This window comes from Anomaloglossus baeobatrachus, chromosome 2, assembly GCF_048569485.1.
Source record: "Anomaloglossus baeobatrachus isolate aAnoBae1 chromosome 2, aAnoBae1.hap1, whole genome shotgun sequence".
NCBI lineage: Eukaryota > Metazoa > Chordata > Amphibia > Anura > Aromobatidae > Anomaloglossus > Anomaloglossus baeobatrachus.
The window spans coordinates 416,639,399-416,664,697 of record NC_134354.1 but is presented as its reverse complement, the minus strand read 5'-3'; the positions used below and the strand labels follow the sequence as shown (position 1 = coordinate 416,664,697).

Here is a 25,299-nt window from a genome sequence, read left to right as displayed (position 1 = left end):
TTGCTGCTTTTTCTTCTGCGCTGTTTAATGCCAAAATGGTTGTGTTCTGCTTTTCAAGCAAAGTCTATGGGAATTTGGGTTTCTTGTTCACACTATGTTGTTCAAAATGCTGCCTTTTTGTGGCAGAACTTTGGTCAAAAACTCAGCTTTGCAGTGCAAAACCCAAATGGCAAAAACAATTGACATGTTGCTTCTTTGAAAAGCTGAGTTTTTGACCAAAGTTCTGCCACAAAAAGGCAGCATTTTGAACAACATAGTGTGAACAAGAAACCCAAATTCCCATAGACTTTGCTTGAATAGAAGAACACATCCATTTTGGCATTAAACAGCGCAGAAGAAAAAGCAGCAAAAAAGCAGGTAAAAAGCAACGTGCGCACATACCCTCAATGTTATATCGTGGGGGTACAGTCTAATCAGAAGGGATAGAATGGAGCAGAAGGGCAAGCAAGCACAATGCCACTCCATTTAGGACCATGACACAGCACTGGGTATTAATGTATGCTGCATGTAAACTGACTAATTATTTTGAGAGGTAAATAAATACATCTACTTGAAATAAAAAAAAACATGATTTTCAGGTCCGCTTCAGATATTTTTATATATGCAGGTTATTTTAATGAGAACCTGCCATGGGATTCATGCTGTCCGAATCACATGCCGCATGAATCAGCCTTCAGTTACGTTATTGCAGCCATGTATATTTTATTCTGTAACTATAGCGTTTCAGAGAAAACATGGAGAGTACATGTCCTGGATTTCTTGCCAGAGTAAGGTTCCTGACAGCTTCTCTGCACCCTGCTCCCCAAAACTGACAGGTGCTTCCCGACATACACACACATAGCGCAAAACCTGGAGAGCAGGGCAGGGACTAGTCATCTGTGACTCATAATCTTCAGTGTCTGACTCATGCTGCCTGTGATTCGGGCACCATGAATCTTCTGAAATTCCATGTAAATGGGGAATAACAAGCACCTTTAGGCTATGGCTAAGTTCACACATCAGTTTTTTTCCAATCAGGCACAATCCAGTTTGTGCCTGATGCAACGGATCTGTATCAGATTGTGTAAAAACTGATGCGACGGATCGAGAGAGAGAGACCCTTCATCACCGCACAAACACCGCCACTACCGCCCCCACCATTACCGCACACGCAAGCACTACCACACGCATCATCACCGCACACGCAGGCACTACCGCACGCATCATCACACACATCCCGCCACTACTGCCCCCATCATCATCACCGCACACGCAGGCACTACTGCACCCATCATCACCGCACACGCAGGCACTACCGCACGCATCATCACCGCACACGCAGGCACTACAGCACGCATCATCACCGCACACGCAGGCACTACCGCATGCATCATCACCGCACATGCAGGCTTTACCGCACGCATCATCATCGCACACGCAGGCACTACAGCCCCCATCATCACCGCACGCATCATCACCGCACACGCCCTGGCACTACCTTCAGTTGCTGCATGGAGCTCCCAGGAACGTCGGTCTTCTACGGCGCCTGTCAGCTTCATGTAGCAGAGCTGAAATCGTCGTGGGACCTCTGTGGATTAAGTCGAACCTGGAGGGGTGTTTGGGGATTTTAATAAAATGGTGAAAGAGGGTGTTTTTTTTGTCTTTTATTCCAAATAAAGTATTTTTTCAGGTGTATGTGTTTATTTACTTTCACTTACAGGTTAATCATTGGGGGCGTCTCATAGACACCTGCCATGATTAACCCCTTATTACCCCGATTACCACCGCACCAGGGTAATTCGGGATGAGCCGGGTAGAGTCCCGGGACTGTCGCATCTAATGGATGCAGCAATTCCGGGCGGCTGCTGGCTGATATTGTTAGGGTGGTGTGCTCCCCATAACGTGGAGCTCTCCATCCTGAGAATACCAGCCTTCAGCCGTGTGGCTCTATCTTGGCTGGTATCAAAATTGGGGGGACCGCACACTGTTTTTTTTTTAATTATTTATTTTACTGCAAGATATAGACCCGCTCACCGGTGGCTGTGATTGGTTGCAGTGTGACAGTTGTCACTCAGCGTGCGGGCGTGTCTGACTGCAACCAATCATAGGCGCCGGTGGGCGGGGAAAGCAGTGAATACAAGATTGAATAATGAGCGGCCGTCATTTTCAAATCAGGAGAAGCCGCCAGAGCTTTGTGACAGCCGTGCAGCGCCGCGCCCATGATCGGTGAGTGGGTGAGAGTGAGTGAATGAGTCAGTGAGTGAGAGAGTTTGAGAGAGAGTGAAAGAGTGATTGATTTTCTGACAAGCAATGAATTTATATCACTTCTGGGCATGCTCAGAAGTAAAAACCAAAACCGGTACATGCGTCCGGCGTTTTACGCATCCCCCCAGATTCGGCACGTATAGACTTTCATTATGCACCATGGCGCACGGCGCCGCACCCGGCGCTATGCAGTTTTTTGCCGCTGGCAAAAAACGTTCCTCTCTGCGTGCTGTGTGCTTTTTGCTGGGGAAGGACTGCAGAAAGGTTATGAAAATTTTCTGCAGCAATTCATGCAGCAAAACCGCAGCGTGCGCACAGGGCCTTGTGCTCATTAGACTGCCGTATTAGGTAATATTAATGAGGGCTAGGATTTTTTAACACTTGATATACAATGATATTTTTGAGTTGTTGGAAATGCATTTTTCCCCATCTAGCTTTCATCTTGTTGATATCGTGTTATATGAATTGTCATATTGTCCAGGTTCATTATATGTTTTATTTATGTTTTATTTATATTACACAGAAATTACCAAAGATGATTACAAGCAAAGGCGTGATCTGCCAGGAATCAGTCTGGGAATATGTGGACCTTATCTGGCCTGCAAGCACAAAGGTAGTGAACCATTTACTGCATTAAATCAAGTGATTCTTGTATTCCAGCTCTTATACCGAAAAGGACAAGCACCACCAGTTCTGCTTACAGTGCTGGCCAAAAGTATTGGCACCCCTGCAATTCTGTCAGAGAATACTCAGTTTCTTCCTGAAAATGATTGCAATCACAAATTCTTTGGTATTATTATCTTCAGTTAATTTGTCTTCAATGAAAAAAAAATTGTCATAAAGCCAAATTGGATATAATTCCACACCAAACATAAAAAAGGGGGTGGACAAAAGTATTGGCACTGTTTGAAAAATCATGTGATGCTTCTCTAATTTGTGTAATTAACAGCACCTGTAACTTACCTGTGGAACCTAACAGGTGTTAGCAATAACTAAATTACACTTGCAGCCAGTGGACATGGATTAAAGTTGACTCAACCTCTGTCCTGTGTCCTTGTATGTACCACATTGAGCATGGAGAAAAGAAAGAAGACCAAAGAACTGTCTGAGGACTTGAGAATCCAAATTGTGAGGAAGCATGAGCAATCTTAAGGCTATAAGTCCATCTCCAAAGACATGAAAGTTCCTGTGTCTACGGTGCGCAGTGTCATCAATAAGTTTAAAGCCCATGGCACTGTGGCTAACCTCCCTAGATGTGGAAGGAAAAGAAAAATTGACGAGAGATTTCAACGCAAGATTGTGCGGATAGTGGATAAAGAACCTCGACTAACATCCAAACAAGTTCAAGCTGCCCTGCAGTCCGAGGGTACAACAGTGTCAACCCGTACTATCCGTCGGCGTCTGAATGAAAAGGGACTGTATGGTAGGATACCCAGGAAGACCCTACTTCTTACCCCGAGACATAAAAAAGCCAGGCTGGAGTTTGCCAAAACGTACCTGAGAAAGCCTAAAACGTTTTGGAAGAATGTTCTCTGGTCAGATGAGACAGAAGTAGAGCTTTTTGGGAAAAGCCATCAACATAGAGCTTACAGGAAAAAAAAGAGGCATTCAAAGAAAAGAACACGGTCCCTACAGTCAAACATGGCGGAGGTTCCCTGATGTTTTGGGGTTGCTTTGCTGACTCTGGCACTGGACTGCTTGACCGTGTGCATGGCATTATGAAGTCTGAAGACTACCAACAAATTTTGCAGCATAATGTAGTGCCCAGTGTGAGAAAGCTGGGTCTTCCTCAGAGGTCATGAGTCTTACAGCAGGACAATGACCCAAAACACACTTCATAAAGCACTAGAAAATGGTTTGATAGAAAGCACTGGAGACTACTAAAGTGGCCAGCAATGAGTCCAGACCTGAATCCCATAGAACACCTGTGGAGAGATCTCAAAATGGCAGTTTGGAGAAGGCACCCTTCAAATCTCAGGGACCTGGAGCAGTTTGCCAAAGACGAATGGTCTAAAATTTCTGCAGAGAATTGTAAGAAACTCATTGGTGGTTACTGGAAGCGGTTGTTCGCAGTTATTTTGGCTAAATGTGCAACCAAGTATTAGGCTAACGGTGCCAATACTTTTGTCTGTCCCATTTTTGGATTTTTGTGTGAAATGATCAATGATTTGATTTTTGTTTCATTCTCTTTTGTATTTTTCATTGCAAGCAAAATATATGAAGATAATAATATCAAAGAATTTGTGATTGCAATCATTATCAAGAAGAAACTGAGTACTATCTGACAGAATTGCAGGGGTGCCAATACTTTTGGCCAGCACTGTATGTCAGTGTTCACTTTTCATCTTCAGTAAAAAATAAGAATGAACTTTTGTTATTTCAGTTTGTAAGATCAGATAAAGCACCATTGCATCTTTAGTTATTCCAGGTAATGGGAGACATCCATTTGCATCATATACCATTTTCATACCACATGTTCATTCCTCAGTGTACCAAAGATAAGTCTGCATGAAATCCTAATGCTTTTTATTACGTTTGCAGGGGTTGTCCCACTCTGAATACTTTATGATGGTTGTAGCCCAGCCCTTGGGACCTTCATTGTTCGTGATAATGAAGGGGTATCACTATTTTTTGTTTTTCTTAAGTGAAGCCTTGGTGCAGTTCTTGAAGAAAAGCGCAATGAAGAGATGGAGCACTACGGCCTTATTATTCTTAAGGTTTGCTCACTCTTGCGTATTCATCCAGAAAAGTTGGACAAGTGTCATGTGTAGGCAAATCCATATGTCATGCGAGGGTGCAATTATTTTCTCGCCTAAAATCCGTATACAATGCGTTTTTTTCTCTGCAACTATAATTCAACATTCATTTACAAGACCATCTACAGTGTTCTATGCTACAGCATAGTATTGTATGTGTAAAAAACAGATGCCAGTAGGATGGTCCATGTGCCGTCTGATTATTTTTTTTCGCACCCATAGACTTGCATTGGCGAGTCTCGTCCGATTTACGTGTCCATTGTAACAGTTGATAAAACATTGCAGATTTGAACTGCCTCATTGAATAACATTGGTTAAAGTACAATATCTTTTTTTCCTGCATTGCACTCGTCGTATTTATACGCCAGTGTGAGCTAACCCTAAAGGCCGCTTTACACGCTGCAACATCGCTAGCGATCACACCCGCCCCCGTCGTTTGTGCGTCACGGGCACATCGCGTCACACCAACTTACCTTCCTAACGACGCTGTGGCCGGTGAACAACCTCTTTTTTAAGGGGGAGGTTCGTGCGACGTCACATAGCGGCCCACCAATAGAAGCGGAGGGGCGGAGAGCAGCCGCATTAACGGCACTCCCAACTCGTTGCCAGAGGATGCAGGAACTCTGTTGTTCGTCATTCCCGGGGTGTCACACGTAGCGATGTGTGCTGCCTCAGGAATGACGAACAACCTGCATCCAGAACGAGCAACGATATTTGGGAAATTAATAACGTGTCAACGATCAACGATTTGGTGAGTATTTCTGATCGTTAGCGGACGCTCATAGGTGTCACACCCAACAACGTCGCTAACGAGGCAGGATGTGCGTCACGAATTCCGTGACCCCAGCAATATCTCATTAGCGACTTCGTTGCGTGTAAAGCGGCCTTAAGGCTGGAATCACACTTCCGATACTTGCACGAGTCACATGTATCGCACTGGCCGGACCGGCCGCGGCTCTCCTGACAGGAGCGGGTCAGCATCACAGAAATACATACAGCGGAGCCGCTCCTGGCAGAAGAGAAGCCAGCCGGTCTGGGCAGTGCGATCCGATACTCGCACGAGTCACACGTAAGTGTGACTCCACCCTAAGGGCGGCTTTGCACGTTGCAACATCGCACGTGCGATGTCGGTGGGGTCAAATCGAAAGTGACGCACATCCGGCGTCACTTTCGGCATCGTTGTGTGTAAATTCTAGATGATACGATTAATGAGCGCAAAAGCGTCATTATCGTATCATCGTTGCAAGCTCCAACTTTTCCATAATTATGCTGCCGCGACAGGTACGATGCTGTTCCTCGTTCCTGCGGCAGCACACATCGCTGTGTGTGAAGCCGCAGGAGCGAGGAACTTCACCTTACCTGCCGCCGGCGGCTATACGGAAGGAAGGAGGTGGGCGGGATGTTTACATCCTGCTCATCTCCGCCCCTCCGCCGCTATTGGCCGCCTGACGTGTGACGTCGCTATGACGCCGCACAACCCGCCCCCTTAGGAAGGAGGCGGGTCGCCGGCCAGAGCGACGGTCGCAGGGCAGGTGAGTGCATGTGAAGCTGGCGTAGCGATTATTTTCGCTACGCCAGCTATCACAAGATATCGTACCTGCGACGGGGGCGGGGACTATCACGTGCGACATCGCAGCATCGGCTTGCGATGTCGCAACGTGCAAAGCCAGCCTTAGGCTATATTCCACAGATTGGGATGCCACCGATACTAAGTGATGGTAAAACCTTGCAAATATCTCTGTATAAGAGGAAACAAACCTTTAATAGAAGGTTGAACTAGGTGAACCTAGGTCTTTTTTCAACCCATGTACGGTAAGTATGTGCCTAAGGCCTGGTAGCCTTTGATACTTACTACTACCTGTCTGCCAGTTGCACACAGTATTAGGCAAGCGTAAAGGTTCATGTTATTTTCACTACAAAATGAGGAAAAACAATGGCTCAAAAAGCATAACAGAAATCTTGATCTAAGGCTATGTTCATATTGACGTTGGGCTTCTGTTTTGAATAGAAGCCATAGCCTTCTGCCTGGTCCCTTACATGGCAGACATTGATTTGCACATAAGGTTCTACCATGTCGTCAGCTGGTTTGATGGGGATAATGACGGAAAGCTCAGAATATGTGCTGACCCTAAATCTGGAAGTGTTAACAAGTTTAGAATAGAAAATAAGGCATGGCAAAGAACCCTTCAGATTTATTTGTAGTCCCTTGTATGCTTTCATTACTTCGCCTGATCTCTGATGTAAATGGCATCTAATAAGATCCACATAGCTGTAATTGTTACACTTGTACTGGTGAAATCGTACAATGGATTGTGTCCTGCTGATAAAAGAAGATGCTGATTCATAACCTTGTTGTTTCTCATTTTTTGTTATCTTTCTTGGCACAAATATTTCATATTTATCTCCCTTCCATGCCTCATTTGTATCGTGCACTCGCAGCCTTCATGTTGAAATCACAGAGTTATCTGATCTTTAGAGCATTGCCTGTGTAGATTATCAATAGCTAAATGCTCAAGGCACTTGCTGCGTGTGTGATCTTGAAAGGATAATTTTATCTTCATGTGAAATTCTTAAGATATTTTCGGAGACAAGACATAGCTGTGCTAACAAATAGAAATGATCTATAAATGATCATTTCCCCTTAAATTAAGTATTTACCATATTGAAAAGCGAACCTCCTGCTGTGAAATACAAGACTGTTAAGGTGTCATTGTAGTATTATATGGCTGTATAAGAAACACAGGGCTACAAGGCTGGGACTTTTCTCTGGAGCATATGTCTTTGTAATAACATCTCGTTCTACTTTACTTTCGACACCATTAAGAGTAGAGAAACCTCTGTTCTGCATTCTTTAGCAATGGGGAAAACATACCCCAATAAGTGAAACAACCCCAAATCCAAAAAAAGTTTGTAGACTGCAAAATGTAAAGAAAACACAAATGCAATGATTTGGAAATCTCTTTATGCCTTATTTTATTCACAGTAGAACATAGAAAACAGATCAGAAGTTAAAACTTAGTCTACATTCGCACGACCGTCCCGTTTTTGCGGTCCACAAAAAACGGTCCTGTTTTTCCACGGATACATCCGTGTGGCATCCGTATCCGTTCTGTTCCAGTCCAGTAGTAGCAATACAGTACTAGATATTCATTACCTTGATAAAGATCTGTGCCTGTGTGAGTCCACATCCCTCCACTGTTTTCCAGTACACTATATGGTAAAATTGTTTCTTTCAAAAGTACAACTTGTCCCAAAAAAAAATAAGCCCTCATACAGCCACACTACAGTTCAAAAGTTTGGGGTCACCCGGACAATTTTGTCTTTTCCATGAAAAATCCTACTTTTATTTATCAAATGAGTTGCATAGTGAATAGAAAATATAGTCCAGACATTGACGAGGTTAGAAATAATGATTTTTACTTGAAATAATAATTTTCTCCTTCAAACTTTGCTTTCGGCACAGAATGCTTCCTTTGCAGCATTTCCAGCTTTGCAGACCTTTGGCATTCTAGCTGTTAATTTGCAGAGGTAATCTGGAGATATTTCACCCCATGCTTCCCCCCTCCCACAAGTTGGATTGGCTTGATGGGCACTTTTTACGTACTATACGGTCAAGCTGTTCCCACAACAGCTCAATAGGGTTGAGATCTGGAGACTGGGCTGGCCACTCCATTACAGATAGAATACCAGCTGCCTGCTTCTTCCCTAAATAGTTCATGCATAATTTGGAGGTGTGCTTTGGGTCATTGTCCTGTTGTAGGATGAAATTGGCTCCAATCAAGCGCTGTCCACAGGGTATGGCATCGCGTTACAAAATGGAGTGATAGCCTTCCTTATTCAAAATCCCTTTTGTCTTGTACAAATCTTCCACTTTACCGACACCAAAGCAACCCCAGACTATCACATTACCACCACCATGCTTGACAGATGGCATCAGGCACTCTTCCAGCATCTTTTCACAGTTCTGCGTCTTACAAATGTTCTTCTGTGTGATCCAAACACCTCAAACTTCGATTTGTCTGTCCATAACACTTTTTTTTCCAGTCTTCCTCTGTCCAATGTCTGTGTTCTTTCACCCATATTAATCTTTTCCTTGTATTAGCCAGTCTCAGATATGGCTTTTTCTTTCGTTGACACTGGCCTTTTGCGGATACTATTTAAAGAAGCTACCAGCTGAGGACCTGTGAGGCGTTGATTTCTCAAACTAGAGACTCTAATGTACTTGTCTTGTTGCTCAGTTGTGCAGTGGGGCCTCCCACTTCTCTTTGTACTCTGGTTAGAGCCTGTTTGTGCTCTCCTCTGAAGGGAGTAGTACACACCGTTGTAGGAAATCTTTAGTTTCTTGGCAGTTTCTCACATGGAATATCCTTCATTTTTAAGAACAAGAATACACTGTTGAGTTTCACATGAAAGTTCTCTTTTTCTGGCCATTTTGAGAGTTTAATGGAACCCACAGATTTAATGCTCCAGATCCTCAACTAGCTCAAAGGAAGGTCAGTTTTATAGCTTCTCTAATCAGCAAAACTGTTTTCAGCTGTGCTAACATACTTGCACAAGGGTTTTGAAGGGATTCCTAAACATCCATTAGCTTTCTAACACAATTAGCAAACACAATGTACCATTAGAACACCACTGGAGTGGTGGTTGTTGGAAATGGGCCTCTATACACCTATGTAGATATTGCATTACAAACCAGATGTTTGCAGCTAGAATAGTCATTTACCACATTAACAAAGTACAGTGTATTTCTGTTTAATTTAATGTTAGCTTCATTGGAAAAAAAAAAATGTGCTTTTCGTTTTAAAAATAAGGAAATATCTAAGTGACCCTAAACTTTTGAGCTGTAGTGTATGTATATATATATATATATATATATATATATATATATATATAGCTATAGTGCAGCATATGTCTCCTCTGTAAATAGGAATCAAAAGGAAGAATCAGCTGGGTTATTAACGTGCACGTGGTAAGACAAGCTAATGCTCAGTAAAAAAACAACCTTCTATGTAAGCATGACTCAAGTGATCATCAACATAAGTTTAAAAGTGCAAACAGTCAAATGATCTCATCCATAACTATGGAGATAGCAGTACAGTACTAGATATTCATTACCTTGATAAAGATCTGTGCCTGTGTGAGGCCACGTCCCTCCACTGTTTTCCAGTACACTGTATGGTAAAATTAATGTTTCTTTCAAAAGTACAACTTGTCCCACAAAAAAATAAGCCCTCATATGGCAATATTGATGGACACATACAATTGTTATGGTTCTTAGAAGAAGGGGAGGAAAAAAACGGAAAACGCTGAGTGGTGAAGGTGTTAATGGCTGTCTGTTGAGTTATTTAATGTGCACACAACATTTACACTGTTCTATAAGCTGTACACTGACTACTTTACATTGTATCAAAGTGTCATATATTCAGAGTTGTACTAGGAAGAGATAAAAAATATTTACAAAATGTGAGGGGTGTACTCGAGATATACTGTATTTCTACAGCAAAGTACATCGTCAGGTGGTCAGAGAGAAATGAATAGAATGGATTTGCAGGTATACTATCCTGTACATGGTAAGTATCTCTTGTCCTAGCTTATATTGAAGAATAAGCCTTGGAGCTGTGACAGTTCAAGGAAGGCAAATTGCTCCTAATAAACAGTTGTCTCTTTGAAGCCGGGTACTGGTCCAATAACTGACGAACTCTCATGTTTTAAAGTCCTCTATGTGCAATGATGGGGCAGGGGTTGTACCTGTGGATGGCCTCTCTTTATATACCTACCACATACAATCTCTTGCCCGCTCCTGCAGCTTGCACCTCAAGAACATCTCTAGACTCCGCCCCTTTCTCACAATGGAAACGACAAAAACCCTAACCGTGGCCCTGATCCACTCTCGCCTTGACTACTGTAACTCTCTATTAATTGGTCTCCCCCTAACTAGACTCTCCCCTCTACAGTCCATCCTTAATGCAGCAGCCAGGGTCACCTATCTGGCTAACTGCTACTCGGATGCCTCTGCTCTGTGCCAGTCATTGCACTGGCTGCCCATATATCATAGGATCCAATTCAAATTGCTTGTTCTCACCCACAAAGCTCTCCACAGTGCAGCACCCCCCTACATCTCCACCCTCCTCTCTATCACCCCACCTGTTCTCTACGCTCTGCAAATGACTTTCGACTAACATCCACACTAATTCGAACCTCCCACTTTAGGATCCAATACTTCTTCTGAGCTGCACCAACCATCTGGACACTCTACCCAAAGAAGTTAGGACAAATCACAACTTACTCAGCTGCAGGCGCACCCTAAAGACGCATCTTTTTAGGGCGGCTTATCACACTCACTAATCAGATTCGTTTCACATAGTCCCTCTACAACTTCTCACAACATAACTCCACATCAAACTCCATGGCACCCAAATGCATCTCAAGGCTCTGGTCAACTGGTCCAGGAAACCATCCCCCATTTCCGTGAGATGGCTGGATTGTCATTGTAAATAAGCACTTGTACCTTGCCCCCGCCCCCTCCCCCCTCCCCGTCATATCTCATTGTAGATTGTAAGCTCTCACGAGCCGGGTTGTTTTTCTTTTCTTTTTTTTTCCCTCTAAATATTGTATTTTCTGTAACTGTTACTTGTTTGTATATTATCCTCCTGAATTGTAAAGCGCTGCGGAATATGTTGGCGCTATAGAAATAAAAATTATTATTATTATTATTATATTGGCTCGGTTCATCACTTCTCCCAATTCTCTCTTGTACCTGTGGATGGCCTCTCTTTATAATGGCTCGGTTCATCACTTCTCCCAATTCTCTCTTGTACCTGTGGATGGCCTCTCTTTATAATGGCTCGGTTCATCACTTCTCCCAATTCTCTCTTGTACCTGTGGATGGCCTCTCTTTATAATGGCTCGGTTCATCACTTCTCCCAATTCTCTCTTGTACCTGTGGATGGCCTCTCTTTATAATGGCTCGTTTCATCACTTCTCCCAATTCTCTCTTGTACCTGTGGATGGCCTCTCTTTATAATGGCTCGGTTCATCACTTCTCCCAATTCTCTCTTGTACCTGTGGATGGCCTCTCTTTATAATGGCTCGGTTCATCACTTCTCCCAATTCTCTCTTGTACCTGTGGATGGCCTCTCTTTATAATGGCTCGGTTCATCACTTCTCCCAATTCTCTCTTGTACCTGTGGATGGCCTCTCTTTATAATGGCTCGGTTCATCACTTCTCCCAATTTTCTCTTGTACCTGTGGATGGCCTCTCTTTATAATGGCTCGGTTCATCACTTCTCCCAATTTTCTCTTGTACCTGTGGATGGCCTCTCTTTATAATGGCTCGGTTCATCACTTCTCCCAATTTTCTCTTGTACCTGTGGATGGCCTCTCTTTATAATGGCTCGGTTCATCACTTCTCCCAATTTTCTCTTGTACCTGTGGATGGCCTCTCTTTATAATGGCTCGGTTCATCACTTCTCCCAATTCTCTCTTGTACCTGTGGATGGCCTCTCTTTATAATGGCTCGGTTCATCACTTCTCCCAATTTTCTCTTGTACCTGTGGATGGCCTCTCTTTATAATGGCTCGGTTCATCACTTTTCCCAATTCTCTCTTGTACCTGTGGATGGCCTCTCTTTATAATGGCTCGGTTCATCACCTCTCCCAATTCTCTCTTGTACCTGTGGATGGCCTCTCTTTATAATGGCTCGGTTCATCACTTCTCCCAATTCTCTCTTGTACCTGTGGATGGCCTCTCTTTATAATGGCTCGGTTCATCACTTCTCCCAATTCTCTTGACTCGCAGAAGTTGAGATGATGGTAAACATCTTACCATATTTTTGGATTTTGGCTTTTAAAATGTAGTGAATTGTTGTGGTTAGTAATTTTGACATATGGGTCAGTTGATGAGTCGTGCTATTATATTCTTAAACTTCATCAATTATCTTAATTTGAAATCAGACCCCTCTCTTATTCATAATGATGAAAACATCACGATATACTGTATATCTATATATATATATATATATATATATATATCTATATATATTCAACTTCACTCATTTGAGAAATCTGTGGTGCCTTTATTATAACAAGCAGAGTTACTTATGAATCCCCTCAAAATCTTATATAATCTTATACAATAATTTATAATCTGATATTAGATCTCAATATCTGATATCTATTACTCATCCATCTGCAATAGTCGCTGTTATTGGCGGTCCCCCTTCACCTCTGAGCCACGATGCAGCTGCACCAGCGGTATGTCCGCCTATGACTTCATCATATGGGTGGAAAAGCCCTTTAATACATAATTTATACTATATTTTGACATTAAAGGGAATCGGTCAGCAAATTTTTGCCATGTAATCTTAAAACAGCATGCTGCAAGGGCTAGCAATCAGATTATAGACAGGCGTCTCTTATCTCAAAGTGTGTTTTTGGTTACCTGCAATGTTAGTTTAAAGGGAACCTGTAAGGTGCAGTATGCAGAGCAGTTCTGGGTGCAAATTGCTAATCCCTGCCTAACCATCCCTGTATACACTAGCATAGATTAAGGGATCTTTAGAAAAGTGCTTCTAAAGATCTTTTATCGTATGCTAATGAGCGCGGGGACTAGTCCCAAGGGCGTTTCTCCCCTTAGCTAGTCGACCCACATAGCATGGTAGCACACATCCTGCGCCGGCCGCCATGAACAGTGAGGTATGTGCGGCGTCGCTGCGTATTCATTAGCATGGTAGTATGCCCACAGGGACGTGCTAGCATGCTATGTGGGCCGACTAATTAAGGGAAGAAACGCCCTTGGGACTAGTCCCCGCGCTAGTGTATACAGGGACTAGCAGGCAGGGATTACTAATATGCACCCAGAACTGCTCTTGGTTCTGGGTACATATTGCACCTGACAGGTTCCCTTTATGCCTCCTTGCTTTTTCATTAGTCTAACTGGGGAGCACTTGAGCTGAAGACTGACTCCGCCCCCTTCTGTGATTAGCAGCTTCTGTCAATGGAAATGAACATTAAAAGGCTGGTGTGGGCGGGGACAACTCTCCCAGCTCTGCTACATGCAAAAAAAAATAAATCTTTGATTATATCAGAAAGGCAGCACCCAGTCATATATGTGATACATAGTTGGATTCAGGATGTCTATGCATACATCATGCTGCTCTCAGATGAGGTAGCAAAAACCTGCTGACCGATTCCCTTTAAAGACTTGTGACCTGCTAAAGCTTGTTTCCACTTGTAGACATAGCTACATGTATGCACTTACACTGATCTATGTGTCTGCATGTGCGTACACTTATACAATCTGGAGCAGGTCCATAATTGGTGCGCTGCACACAGTTGGGATGTGTGTAATTGACTCTTAATGTTTTTTTAAACGTCTAGTTTGCTTATTTCAAGGTGAACTGTGCCTGTATTCTTTGTTAAAGTTCCAAGTTGACCTGTGGAGTATAATAAAAGGAAATTTTCAATTTTTTTACAACTTCCCATAAATAGACTTTATGAAAATGATGGCTTGTGTCATGCTTCCTCTATCTTTGATAAAGTAAATCAGTGCCCTTTAGAGATCCATTAGCTAATGATTGCCTATTACTTCCTTTGTAATATTACAACATGCTTTCAGGAGCGCAGTTGGGATTTTATTTCCCCAGTGGTTGTATTCATGATGCAAGGAAGAGCTTTGCTTAACCCTTTAAGGACAGGGCTGTTATGGCATCTATGCTTTCTAGAAAACATGCCTGTAGAATAATGCAATTTTGATGCCGATGAGGATTCTTTTTCATTTGTGTTAAATTAAAGGGAACCCGTCACCAGATTTGGGGCCTATAAACTGCGGCCACCACCAGTGAGCTCTTATATACAGCGTTCTAACATTCTGTATATAAGAGCTGAGGCCGCTGTGTAGAACGTAAAAAATCACTTTATAAATGGAGAACTCTGGAGAATAGCGAACTTTATTCTGTGAATACAGACATCATCACAAAAGGGGGGAGAGGGGAGTGCGTGGGCGGCAGACGGATGACAGCCATTTCGCGCTGTGGCTAGCGCTTCGACGAGTCAAAAAACTAGCCACAGCGCAAAACGGCTGTCGTCCGTCTGCCGCCCCCGCACTCACCTCTCCCCCCTTTCGTGATGATGTTTCTATTCACAGAATAAAGTTCGCTATTCTCCAGAGTGAGCTGCCGCTTTCTTTCTCCATTTGGATAATCTTTATCTTGACCACGCTACCAGCAGAGCACCACCTGGAACAGCTAAAAAGTCCTGGAATAGCTGATCGCAGAAATCCGTGAGTACGGCTCCACTACACAGCCTAGTGCTGCAGTGCCCAACAGTCTTATTTTACTTTAAAAATCACTTTATAATACTCACCTAAACAGTCTCTGTGGTGGGGTTGGGCCATATGGGCGTCTCCGGTGCCAGCACCTCCTCTTTTGGCCATCTTTGTCTCCCTTCTGAAGCCGGGGTGCATGACGCGTCCTACGTTATCCACACTTGCCGGTCCCGCGCAGGTGCACTACAATACTTTGATCTGCCCTGCTCAGGTCAGATCAAAGTGCGCCTGTACAGGCCCTCAATGCCGGTGAGTGTGGATGAGGTATGACGCGTCATGCACCCTGGCTTCAGAAGAAGGAGGACAAAGATGGCCAAAAGAGGAGGCACCGTCACCGGAGAATGAAGTCGCTCATATGACCAACTCTACCGCAGGGACTGTTTAGATAGGTATTATGAAGTCATTTTTACGTTCTACACAGTGGCCTGGTTTCTTATATACAGAATGTTAGAATGCTGTATGTTAGAGCCCACTGGTGGTGGCCGCAGCTTATGGGCCCCAAATCTGCTGACAGGTTCCCTTTAAGGTAATTTGGATTTCATGTATAGGTGTGGTTTTCACTTGTATAGTGCGGTAAAACATATAGTTGGTTGTCATTATTTGTTTATAAAGCGCCATTAATTCCCAGAACTCACTGCGGAATCCAGGTGGATTGCTGTTTTCACATTGACTTTTATATCAAGTGACCACAGCACTTGGATTTGAAATTCACATATTCCCTAAGTAAAATTGTTTTGTAGGAAAAGCGAACCACTTGATGAAGCGATTGATGTCCTGTGGCAGTAAAGGAGGCATGTGGAGTTGATGGACTGGATTGGATACCCAGGACACAAAATCACACACTGGAGTTGACTGGAAATACAAGCACCTTTAATCTGTAATCTGATTGGCTAGCCATACTATTAAAGAGGACCAACCAGCAGGATTTTTCTATATGAGGTAAAGGCAGTGCCATACAGGCACTAAGATGCTGAATCCAGGCATACCTGTTATAGAAATATCCGATGCTTGGATGATTAAATATCTTTAAACAAAGTTACAGAAAAGCACCGCACTTTGATTAACATGTGCAACATGGGCGGATCTTTGTGGGTCGAGTCCTCGTGTTTATTCCTATTCCTCCGGCATCCTCTGGCATGCCTTCTTTTCTGTATTTGAATATCATGCCGCCATTGCTGTTGTTGGTGGCGCGTGCACATTGCTACAGTTCTCAGGTCTTCATTGAAATGGTGCCGGAGTCCGCACATGCGCATACCGCGATCTCCGGCGACATTTTATTGAACAACTTTGGTGACGACTATGAGAAGCATCGGCTTGTGCGTAGATTTATTTTTTTTTACATCTGCACATATGCCGATGCTTCTCAGTCTTCATCGCAGTGTGATCAATAAAATGGCGCTGGAGATCGCGGTACGCCCATGCGCTATCTCTGGCGCCATTTTAATGAAGACCTGAGTCCTGTGGCAATGTGCACGCGCCACCAGCAACAGCGCCATGGCATGATAATCAAATACAAAAAAGGGGCATGCTAGAGGAGGAATAAACACTGAGGACCCGACCCACAAAGGCCCACCCATATTGCACACATCAATCAAAGTGCGGTGCATTTCTTCTGATTAAAGATATTTAATCAACCAAGCATTGGATCTTTCTAGAACAGGTATGCCTGCAATCAGCATCTTACTGCCTGTATGGCACTGCCTTTACCTCATAGAAAAATCCTGCTGGTTCGTCCTCTTTAAGAATCTGTTGAGAAGTGATAGGAAATTTCTTAGGGCAGTGTCATCACTTCATAAATGCTGTGGAGATCTTCCTTAGGCCAAATTCTTTTACTTTTAGGCTACAAAATACCCATTCTTAAAATTAATCTGTCAGCAGATTTTTGCTATGTAATTTGAAGACAGCATGAAGTAGAAACTGAAATGCAGATTTCAGCAATGTGTCACTTTGTGGCTGTGTGCTGTTGTTTATTTACAATGTTTCTTTTATCTCCAGGAGATTATCACAGCCCGGACTATAGCTCAAACACCTGCTAAAACGACCATGCTCCCCCCTGTGATAAGCAGATCACTGTCAATATATACAAAGTTCACTCAAAGCTGGGGTGTGGGCGGGGTTAGCCTTCTGAGCTTAGCTACATCTAAGAACTCAGATTGTGTCACTGCTGCACCCATTAAGCTAATTGATACATCATTGGAATCAGAATCTATTTTCCTACATTATACTGCTCTCATATGAGATAGCAAAAACCTGGTGAGAGATTCTCTTTAGGATCCCTTTACACTGCACAATTATTGTGAAGGATAATGCTGTCTAAACAGGTTGACGATCACCCGACAAATGAGCAAAATGATCTTTTGGACCGCACAAAACATTATCAGTCTCGGCAAGCCATCCTATGTAAACAGGACCTGGGCTTCCGAGAACAATGCCAGCTTATGGGCACTGATTCACTGATTATCTATTACAGATTGTTCAGTATGCACCTGAATCAGGCTATGAAATGACCATCCACCGGCAAGCCTGTTGCCAGTTGGCGGTCATTTAACACTGTGCATTAGGCTGTGTAAACGAGCCTTTACGATTAGTTTTCCCTAGTATTTGAGCAAGTATTGGGTGTAGACATCTGTCAGTGGCTCCCTGTAAATAGTAAACGAGAAAAAACAGCCTGTTGCCTGAAACCCCCTTTGTCTAACCGCCCTACCACAGAGATGCCTGCTTTTGAGAATCTCTAAATTGTTAGTGCTCCTCATCTGTATAACTGGTTCTTTTATCTAATTTGGACTCCAGGCAGATTTGTCATACCACAATCATTTATATCTCTGCAGTACCCATTTTCAACTTCTGAGAACAACACTTTTATCAATACCATTTTTAGCTAATTTATTTCACTCTATTTATTTTAGTGGTATTTAGACCCCCTCATGTTCATGACAGGCTGGCAGGTGTGATATTTCCCAACTTCACAAACATACACAAATAAAACTTTTAATATACTCAGTGCTATATACTTTTCTTATATATGTTGCTTAGCACATTACACTAAACTCATTCATGTTATCATTAACATAAAAAAAAATGCATAAAACTTGGTTTGATGCATATGGTCTGAGGAGAACTGACAGTAGAACCCCTAAAAAAAAATAGTAAAACCCTTAACCAGCAACAATATTAAAGCAGTCATCCTTAAAGGACATCTGTCAACAGATTTGGCCCCTATAAATTGAGTCCAGAACCAGCAAACCCTTATATACAGCATTCTAGAATACTATATATAAGAGCCCCGGCCGCTTTGTATAATGTAATAAGACCTTTTATTATACTCACCTGAGGGGAGCGGTCGGGTCCGATGGGTGTCACTGGTCTTGATCTAGTGCTTCCTATCTTCTTGCGGTCGCCGTCCTCTTAACCTGCTCCGTTTGAATGATACATCCTACATCATCCACACAGAGGCCTCCATTGCGCTCCTGCACATGCACACTTCTCTCTGCCCTGCTGAGAGCAAAGTACTGTAATGTGCAAGTGCTGGGAAAGGTCAAAGACCGCCTGCGCATGTGTACTACAACACTTTGATCTGCCCTCAGCAGGACAGAGAGAAGTGGGCGTGTGCAGGGTGCAATGGAGGCCTCTGTGTGGATGACATAGGATTCATCATCCACATGGCGCAAGGAAGGAGAACGCAAGAAGAAAGGATCTTTGACTGAGATAAACGGCGCTCGTCGGACCGGACCGCCCCCTAGATGAGTATAATAAAAGGTGTGTTTTACATTATACAGCGCGGCCTGATTTCTTATATAGAGTGTCCTAGAATGCTGTATATAAGGGCTCTCTAGTGGTGGCTGCAGCTTATAGGAAACAAATCTGCTGACAGGTTCCCTACTGTAATATAAAAATTTTGGGGAGTCCCACACCCTACATGCCCACTTATCAGCTGTTCACAGGTCTGGTGAAAGCTGGAAGTTAAGGATGTACAGAGCTGCAATATAACAGCTCCGTGCACTGTGTAGTGCTGTTCTCGAGTACTGCAGATCAGCTACCATTCACTTCAGTTAGCCGAACTGTAGTACCCAACAATGCCATCTAAAGTGTATGGAGCTGTGGGGTTTCGGCTCTTTAACTGCTTTTTTCTGTTCTACCTCTGCGTTCTATGTGTAAACATAGACCGTATATTGATGACTTATAATGAGGCTAGGTAATCAGTATCATTGACAACCTCTTTAAAAAGACATTGCAACAGGCTACCTCAAAATAATGTTGTTTTATAAAGCTGGTAATCTTGCACCGCTCATCTTAGGATATTTTAAGCCATAAGATAAAGTAAGAAAAGAGACATACATATGAATATGTTACTTATACCTATGTCACTGGCACATATTTTCAGAATATCATAAACCTATTGAGACCAGAAAACTTCGAAGCCCGAATGGTGGAGGAATTGGGTATGAATAAATAGGAAACTACTAGTTTACTCACACCTTTGGCTGAAAAATAGACCCCTAAGACAAAAGTTATTGCATGACGCTTCTGAACGTTTTTGCTCTCGTCCTTTTATGATTTGTAGTTTAATCTCTCCCACCACTTAGAGGTTGCCGATACACCTAAAATTAGGAACGGTCAGAATGTGGCCAGCTGTAGGTTGGATTGTTCTTATGTACAATTTGTCCATGAACTAATCTGGCAAATAGACATATTTAAAGAAAAAAAAAAATGTACAATGAATGATTAGCCATATTTTTTCAGGATCTTGTGCCTGAAAATTCTCAGTTTGCCCGATCACTGTTTGGACAGACTGCTGTCGGCCATCACGGATTGTTCATCTAGAAATTTAAACAATCTTGGGTGTACCCCAGCCTTCCAGAGAAGTAGAGCCTGAAGGAGCCTTGATCCTGGTATCGTTAGAAAGCTAAGACCTAATGTCTCTTCCCTATATTCTAGTGACAGAAATTGTTTGAGAAAAGGAAGAATTGCATATGTCATTGGCACTGAAAGGGTTTTTATCGTTGTCAGCGGCATTCTGGCATCATGTCATTTCATTTGTGACCTACTGTAACATACAATGGTTTCTATGTGGAGGAGAGGTCACTGTTTGGGTTTTTGAGACTCAGAACAAGGCTGGTGGCAGGCAGGTTACAAATGTGGTGACATGCTGCCGGAAGGACCAGGAGTGCTACGGAAACCAGAAGAAGATGTCCACCAATGAGTATATTGCTACCATTAGACCTAACACACATGATTCATGCTGCCCTTTACAGCATAGCCCAGCACATCTAATCTCCACTTATGTCTCCTTATTCATGAGACCCTACAAGGTAACTGCCTCTTGATAAGGTGCAGCCACCGGATACAAACATGTCCTCTCCTTACGCAAGCTCCAACTGAAGACTAAGGGTCAGCACACATGGCGAGTAATACGGAGCGAGTGGAGTGCGATAAAAAAAATCGCATTCCACTCGGACCAATATTACTCTATGGGGCAAGTCCCATGAGCGATCATTTTCTCAGCCCTAATCTGACCAAGAAAACAGTCGCAACATGCTGTGGGTGAAATGTGATCCTGTTTCACTCGCACCCATTCAAATCTATGGGGGCGAGGGAAACATCGCATTGCACTCGCGTTACGCCGGTGCAATGTGAGTGCAGTGCGATTCTCGCATCAGCCGGCTACAGAGGAGATGGGGAAATAAATCCCTCCCTCTCCGCGGCAGCGACGGCGCTCCCCTCAGCAGCGCTGGCCCTCTCCTCCGCAGCGCTGGCCCTCCCCATTGTAGCACCGGCCCTCCCCTCCGCAGCGCCAGCCCTCCCCTCCGCAGCTGTGGTCTGATCGCATGATCAGATCACAGTCGCATGACACTCGCATGACCCTTAGCTCCTGTTGTACTGCCAGGGTGAGCCGAGTGTCATGCGAGGATCGCAGTAATCCCCGTGTGGCCTCAGCCTTATATTCTTATCGGCTCTCCACTTTTTCCTGGACACTTTCTGGGTAGTAACATTGAAAACAATTGACAATTTAATTTGGATAACAGGTTGTATTACAAACTGATTGGTCCACTATTTTTTCACGTAGGGCTAGGTGAGGCTGAACAGTTTGAGTTTGAGTATTAACATATTTTAAAGGGGGTTCTCCACCTTTGGGGACAATTTTTTTTTTCTTACTTAAATACATGCAGTTCAGGATAAAAATCCTTTTTACAATTGCGTTTCATTGAAAATTATCGTTTGCCTCCTATAGCCGCTGTACTGCACTGTCTTTTGCTGACAGCAGAGGGAATTAAACATAATGGGGCCACCCCCGCAAATTTACCAGATGCGTTGGGGGCATGATCTGGTGGCACTTACTATTATATCGGCGTCACATATCCTTCTCTGCACTTGTTACTGAAGCTGTCCTCACAGATGGCACAGATCTCCATTCTATAAAATGTCTGCTAGAGAAGGAGCATGTGACCAGGCCTGTCCATCTGTCTGATAGACTATTATACTGTCTTCTCACCTTTGCCCTCCCCATACCTGCCCCATCCTTGCCACTCCTGGCCCAGTCCTGCTATTGCTCCTCTTCGTTCTTCTTCTGATTCCGGGTCTTTCAGCCCGGCTGCCGACTAATCCCTCTGAATTTCGGGAGGTTCACTCAACTATTGACAATTATTGTCATTCTGTATGTTACATTTAGTGGCCTTTGTACAGCAATTTTGTAATATTTAGTATAGTTCTATTAGTGAGGACTTAATCTCTTTGTTATTAATCAATACTTTACAAAATGCATATTATCATGTATTCTGTTTAAATGTCATTATTCTCAAACACTGTGTGCCGTGCTTTAATGTGTTAAATGTCAAAGAAAAGCATTTAGCTAGGAGAACTAGCGGATTACTTTAGGAGAATATTGATAGCTCTTTAAAAGCCCGTAAATGCAATTAGAAGAACCTGTGATGGAAGATAAAAGCTGTCATTTGTCTCCAAAGTTCACTTTTGTGACTATAGCTTGGGTTCCCAGACTTAGAGCCGGTATGTGCTCTACAATTGGGAATAGGATCTGATTGTAGAAACGCCACACAGTACTTACAGTCACAAGCATCTTAATGCAGTTTCAATGTTTTGCAAATAAAGAAATAGATAAAAATTAATGTTTTTGACAACCTTTCTGACAAACCTTATGAGAATAATATAATGCCTGAAAATAAAAGGGTAAGGATATGCAGAATTCATAAATGTTGTTTATGCCTACGTCTCACATATTGCCACATCAGCCTATATTCATCACTACTGAAAAGAACAGAATATCAACGATCCACAGTCGATAAATGGTCTGGGACCGTGACCTGGAGTGGATCCACTATGGATAAAATTCCTCAGTAAATCTGATCAAGAATCCGCAGTGAAATCGGCAAGAAAATAATCATAATTATTTGTGGATTTTATTGAGGATTTGCCTCTACGGTGCAGATTTCAACAACTAATCATCTACAAAACAGAAAACCTCACATTACCAATTCCCTGCCACTTCCCTGTCAATGCTTCCTTAGTCCCTTGTAGGCCTCTTTTACTTGGCTTCAAGGATTTTGTGGTGACACATAATCACTGGTACATGACCTCACCAGTGATTTTTGGTAAGGATGTCAAAGTAGTCCAGAACAAACACAATAGAAATTCATTTATTGTAGATTTTGACTGGTGCTATACTGCCACTATCAGGCTGACTCTATACATACCTTTAGTGGTCAGTTAGGATGTATAGTTTTTGAAACACAAGCAAGTAAAGTTTGTAAAATGAGCAGCTTTTTGATTGGCAGCAGTTGCTAATCAGCTGATAGCTTTGGTAGGTATTCATAGTGAATCCCGCCCCCCCTGCCTATCCATTGTGTCTCTGTTATTTATGCTAATTCTATTATAGAATCATTTTGCTAACTGACTAGAAGGACCTTTGCTGATGTCATACCATGTGACCAGAAGGGGCAAGGCCTCAGCCAACAGAAAAATAATGTTGCCTCCTGTTATTAGCTATGTTGGCTGAGGCCCCGCCCCTTCTGGTCACATGGGTATGACATCAGCACAAATCCTAGTCAGTTAGTAAAACGAAGCAAGGGATCTTTGTCCTCCTGTACCTATCTGTGCCTTGTATTGTTTATGATTATTGTACCTGTCCCTATTTTGTATACCCCTTTCACATGTAAAGCGCCATGGAATAAATGGCGCTATAATAATATTAATAATAATAATAGAATTAACATAAATAACAGGGGGAGGGCGGACAGGCTGGTGGGCGGTAGTCATTTTGATTACCCAGCTATCAGCTGATCAGCAGCTACTATTATTCAAAAAGCTGCTCATTTTACAAACTTTACTTGCTTTTGTTTGAAAACCTATACATCTGAGCTGACCACTACAGGTATGTATAGAATTAGCCTGATAGTGCCAGTATAGCACTGGCTTTAGGTTATATACAAAAATCCTGGTGATTGGTGCGCTTTAAAAAATTTGCTCTACAATTTCCATTGCCTCTACACCTGTTTTGGTAAAATCTCATCCACTTATATTCTGTTGGTGATTTTTCCAGAGCATATCTGTAGGAAAAATCTGCAGCATCTTTGTCCTGAGGGAATGTTCTCTGAAAGACCAGAGCCAGGGAATACAACATAATCCTCCTCCCAACAGTCCCTACCCTGATTTCTAACCTCCCCAATCACTGCAGCTGGTACCTGCCAGTGTGCTCCTTCTTCCTGACCTCTTGCAATCTAGATGCGGCCATGTGCTAAGCATATACGAGTGTTGGGATGTTTTGGTGCTGACTTCCAGTCTCTGAAAAGGCCAAAGAGCAACCAATATAATGGTCCACAACAAATATTCAGCTAACCCAGGATACGCAAGAAAACCTCTCCTGATTGCCTGAACAATAAGATTCTAAGAACTGTACTAAAATATGCACTTCAGGTGTATGGTTACTGACCCATCCTATATCCTGATGTGTTTTTATAAGGGTACGTGCCCACGATCAGTTTTTACCGCGTTTTGGACGCAGCATGTTTCAGCTGCGTCCAAATCGCTGCGAAGTAAAGTACAAGCACGGTGGATGGGATTTGTAGAAATCTCATGGCCACTGTGCTTGTTTCTGAGCCGCAGCATGTCAATTGTTTTCTGCGGAGTGGCAAATGTCCTCTGCAGGGAGGACAGAAGAGAGAGGCTGCAAGTGCCTGAGCCTGGATCGTGGCCACGAGCAGCTGCGGTCTCCTGCGTTCACCTGCAGAGGAGACTCGTGACCCCGCAGATCAGGGCCTGCCGCATCCAGGAGGCAGTGAGTCCTGATCGTGGGCACGTACCGTAACACTAAACTATCAGAAAGTGAATCTCATCATCTGTCTTAACTATTTTTATTGTACCGTATATACAGAACTCCAGTGTTTATGTCTGCTGTTACCTGCACAACTCACCCTTATGTCCAATGTGTGAGATTGAGTACTCTCCTTCATATGATGTAGAGTTGTTCCAAAAGTACTGTCATCTGGAGAGAGGCGATTGACATGATCACCACAATCTACCAAATCTCCATTGATGATTCCCCATTCTTGTGTATTCTTGTAGACTGTGAGCCCTCGAGGGCAGGGACCTCTCTCCTCCTGTACCAGTCTGTGCCTTGTATTGTTTATGATTATCGTACTTGTCCCTATTATGTATACCCCTTTCACATGTACAGCGCCATGGAATAAATGGCACTATAATAATAGATAATAATTCTTGGGAAGGTGGAGGATATTTTTCCACATGACTGGGTAAAAACTGCAGTAGCTAGACTTGTATATGTAACCAGGCAGCTATCGGCTCAGTATTGGATTGATGTGTTGCCAACAATAACTACATTTAAAAGTAAAGTGAATTGGTTGTTGTTAATGGAAAAACATGTTCATCGGAAAAAGAGGAACTTTAACAATATATGATAAACTATGGGCTCTATGTTTAGATAAGCCAGTGTTAGCTCCAAACACAC

At 43.1% G+C, this 25,299-nt stretch overlaps 1 protein-coding gene across 4 annotated transcripts in view; it reads left to right on the top strand.

The window, feature by feature from the left end:
- Positions 1-25,299, top strand: part of SPOCD1 (SPOC domain containing 1) — a 199,447-nt gene that overhangs the window by 159,956 nt on the left and 14,192 nt on the right. For all 4 annotated transcript variants that reach the window (XM_075334134.1, XM_075334136.1, XM_075334133.1 and 1 more), the window contains one exon: positions 2,768-2,857. In XM_075334134.1, coding sequence (XP_075190249.1) covers positions 2,768-2,857 — 90 coding nt within the window. The remainder of the gene's footprint in view (positions 1-2,767; positions 2,858-25,299) is intronic.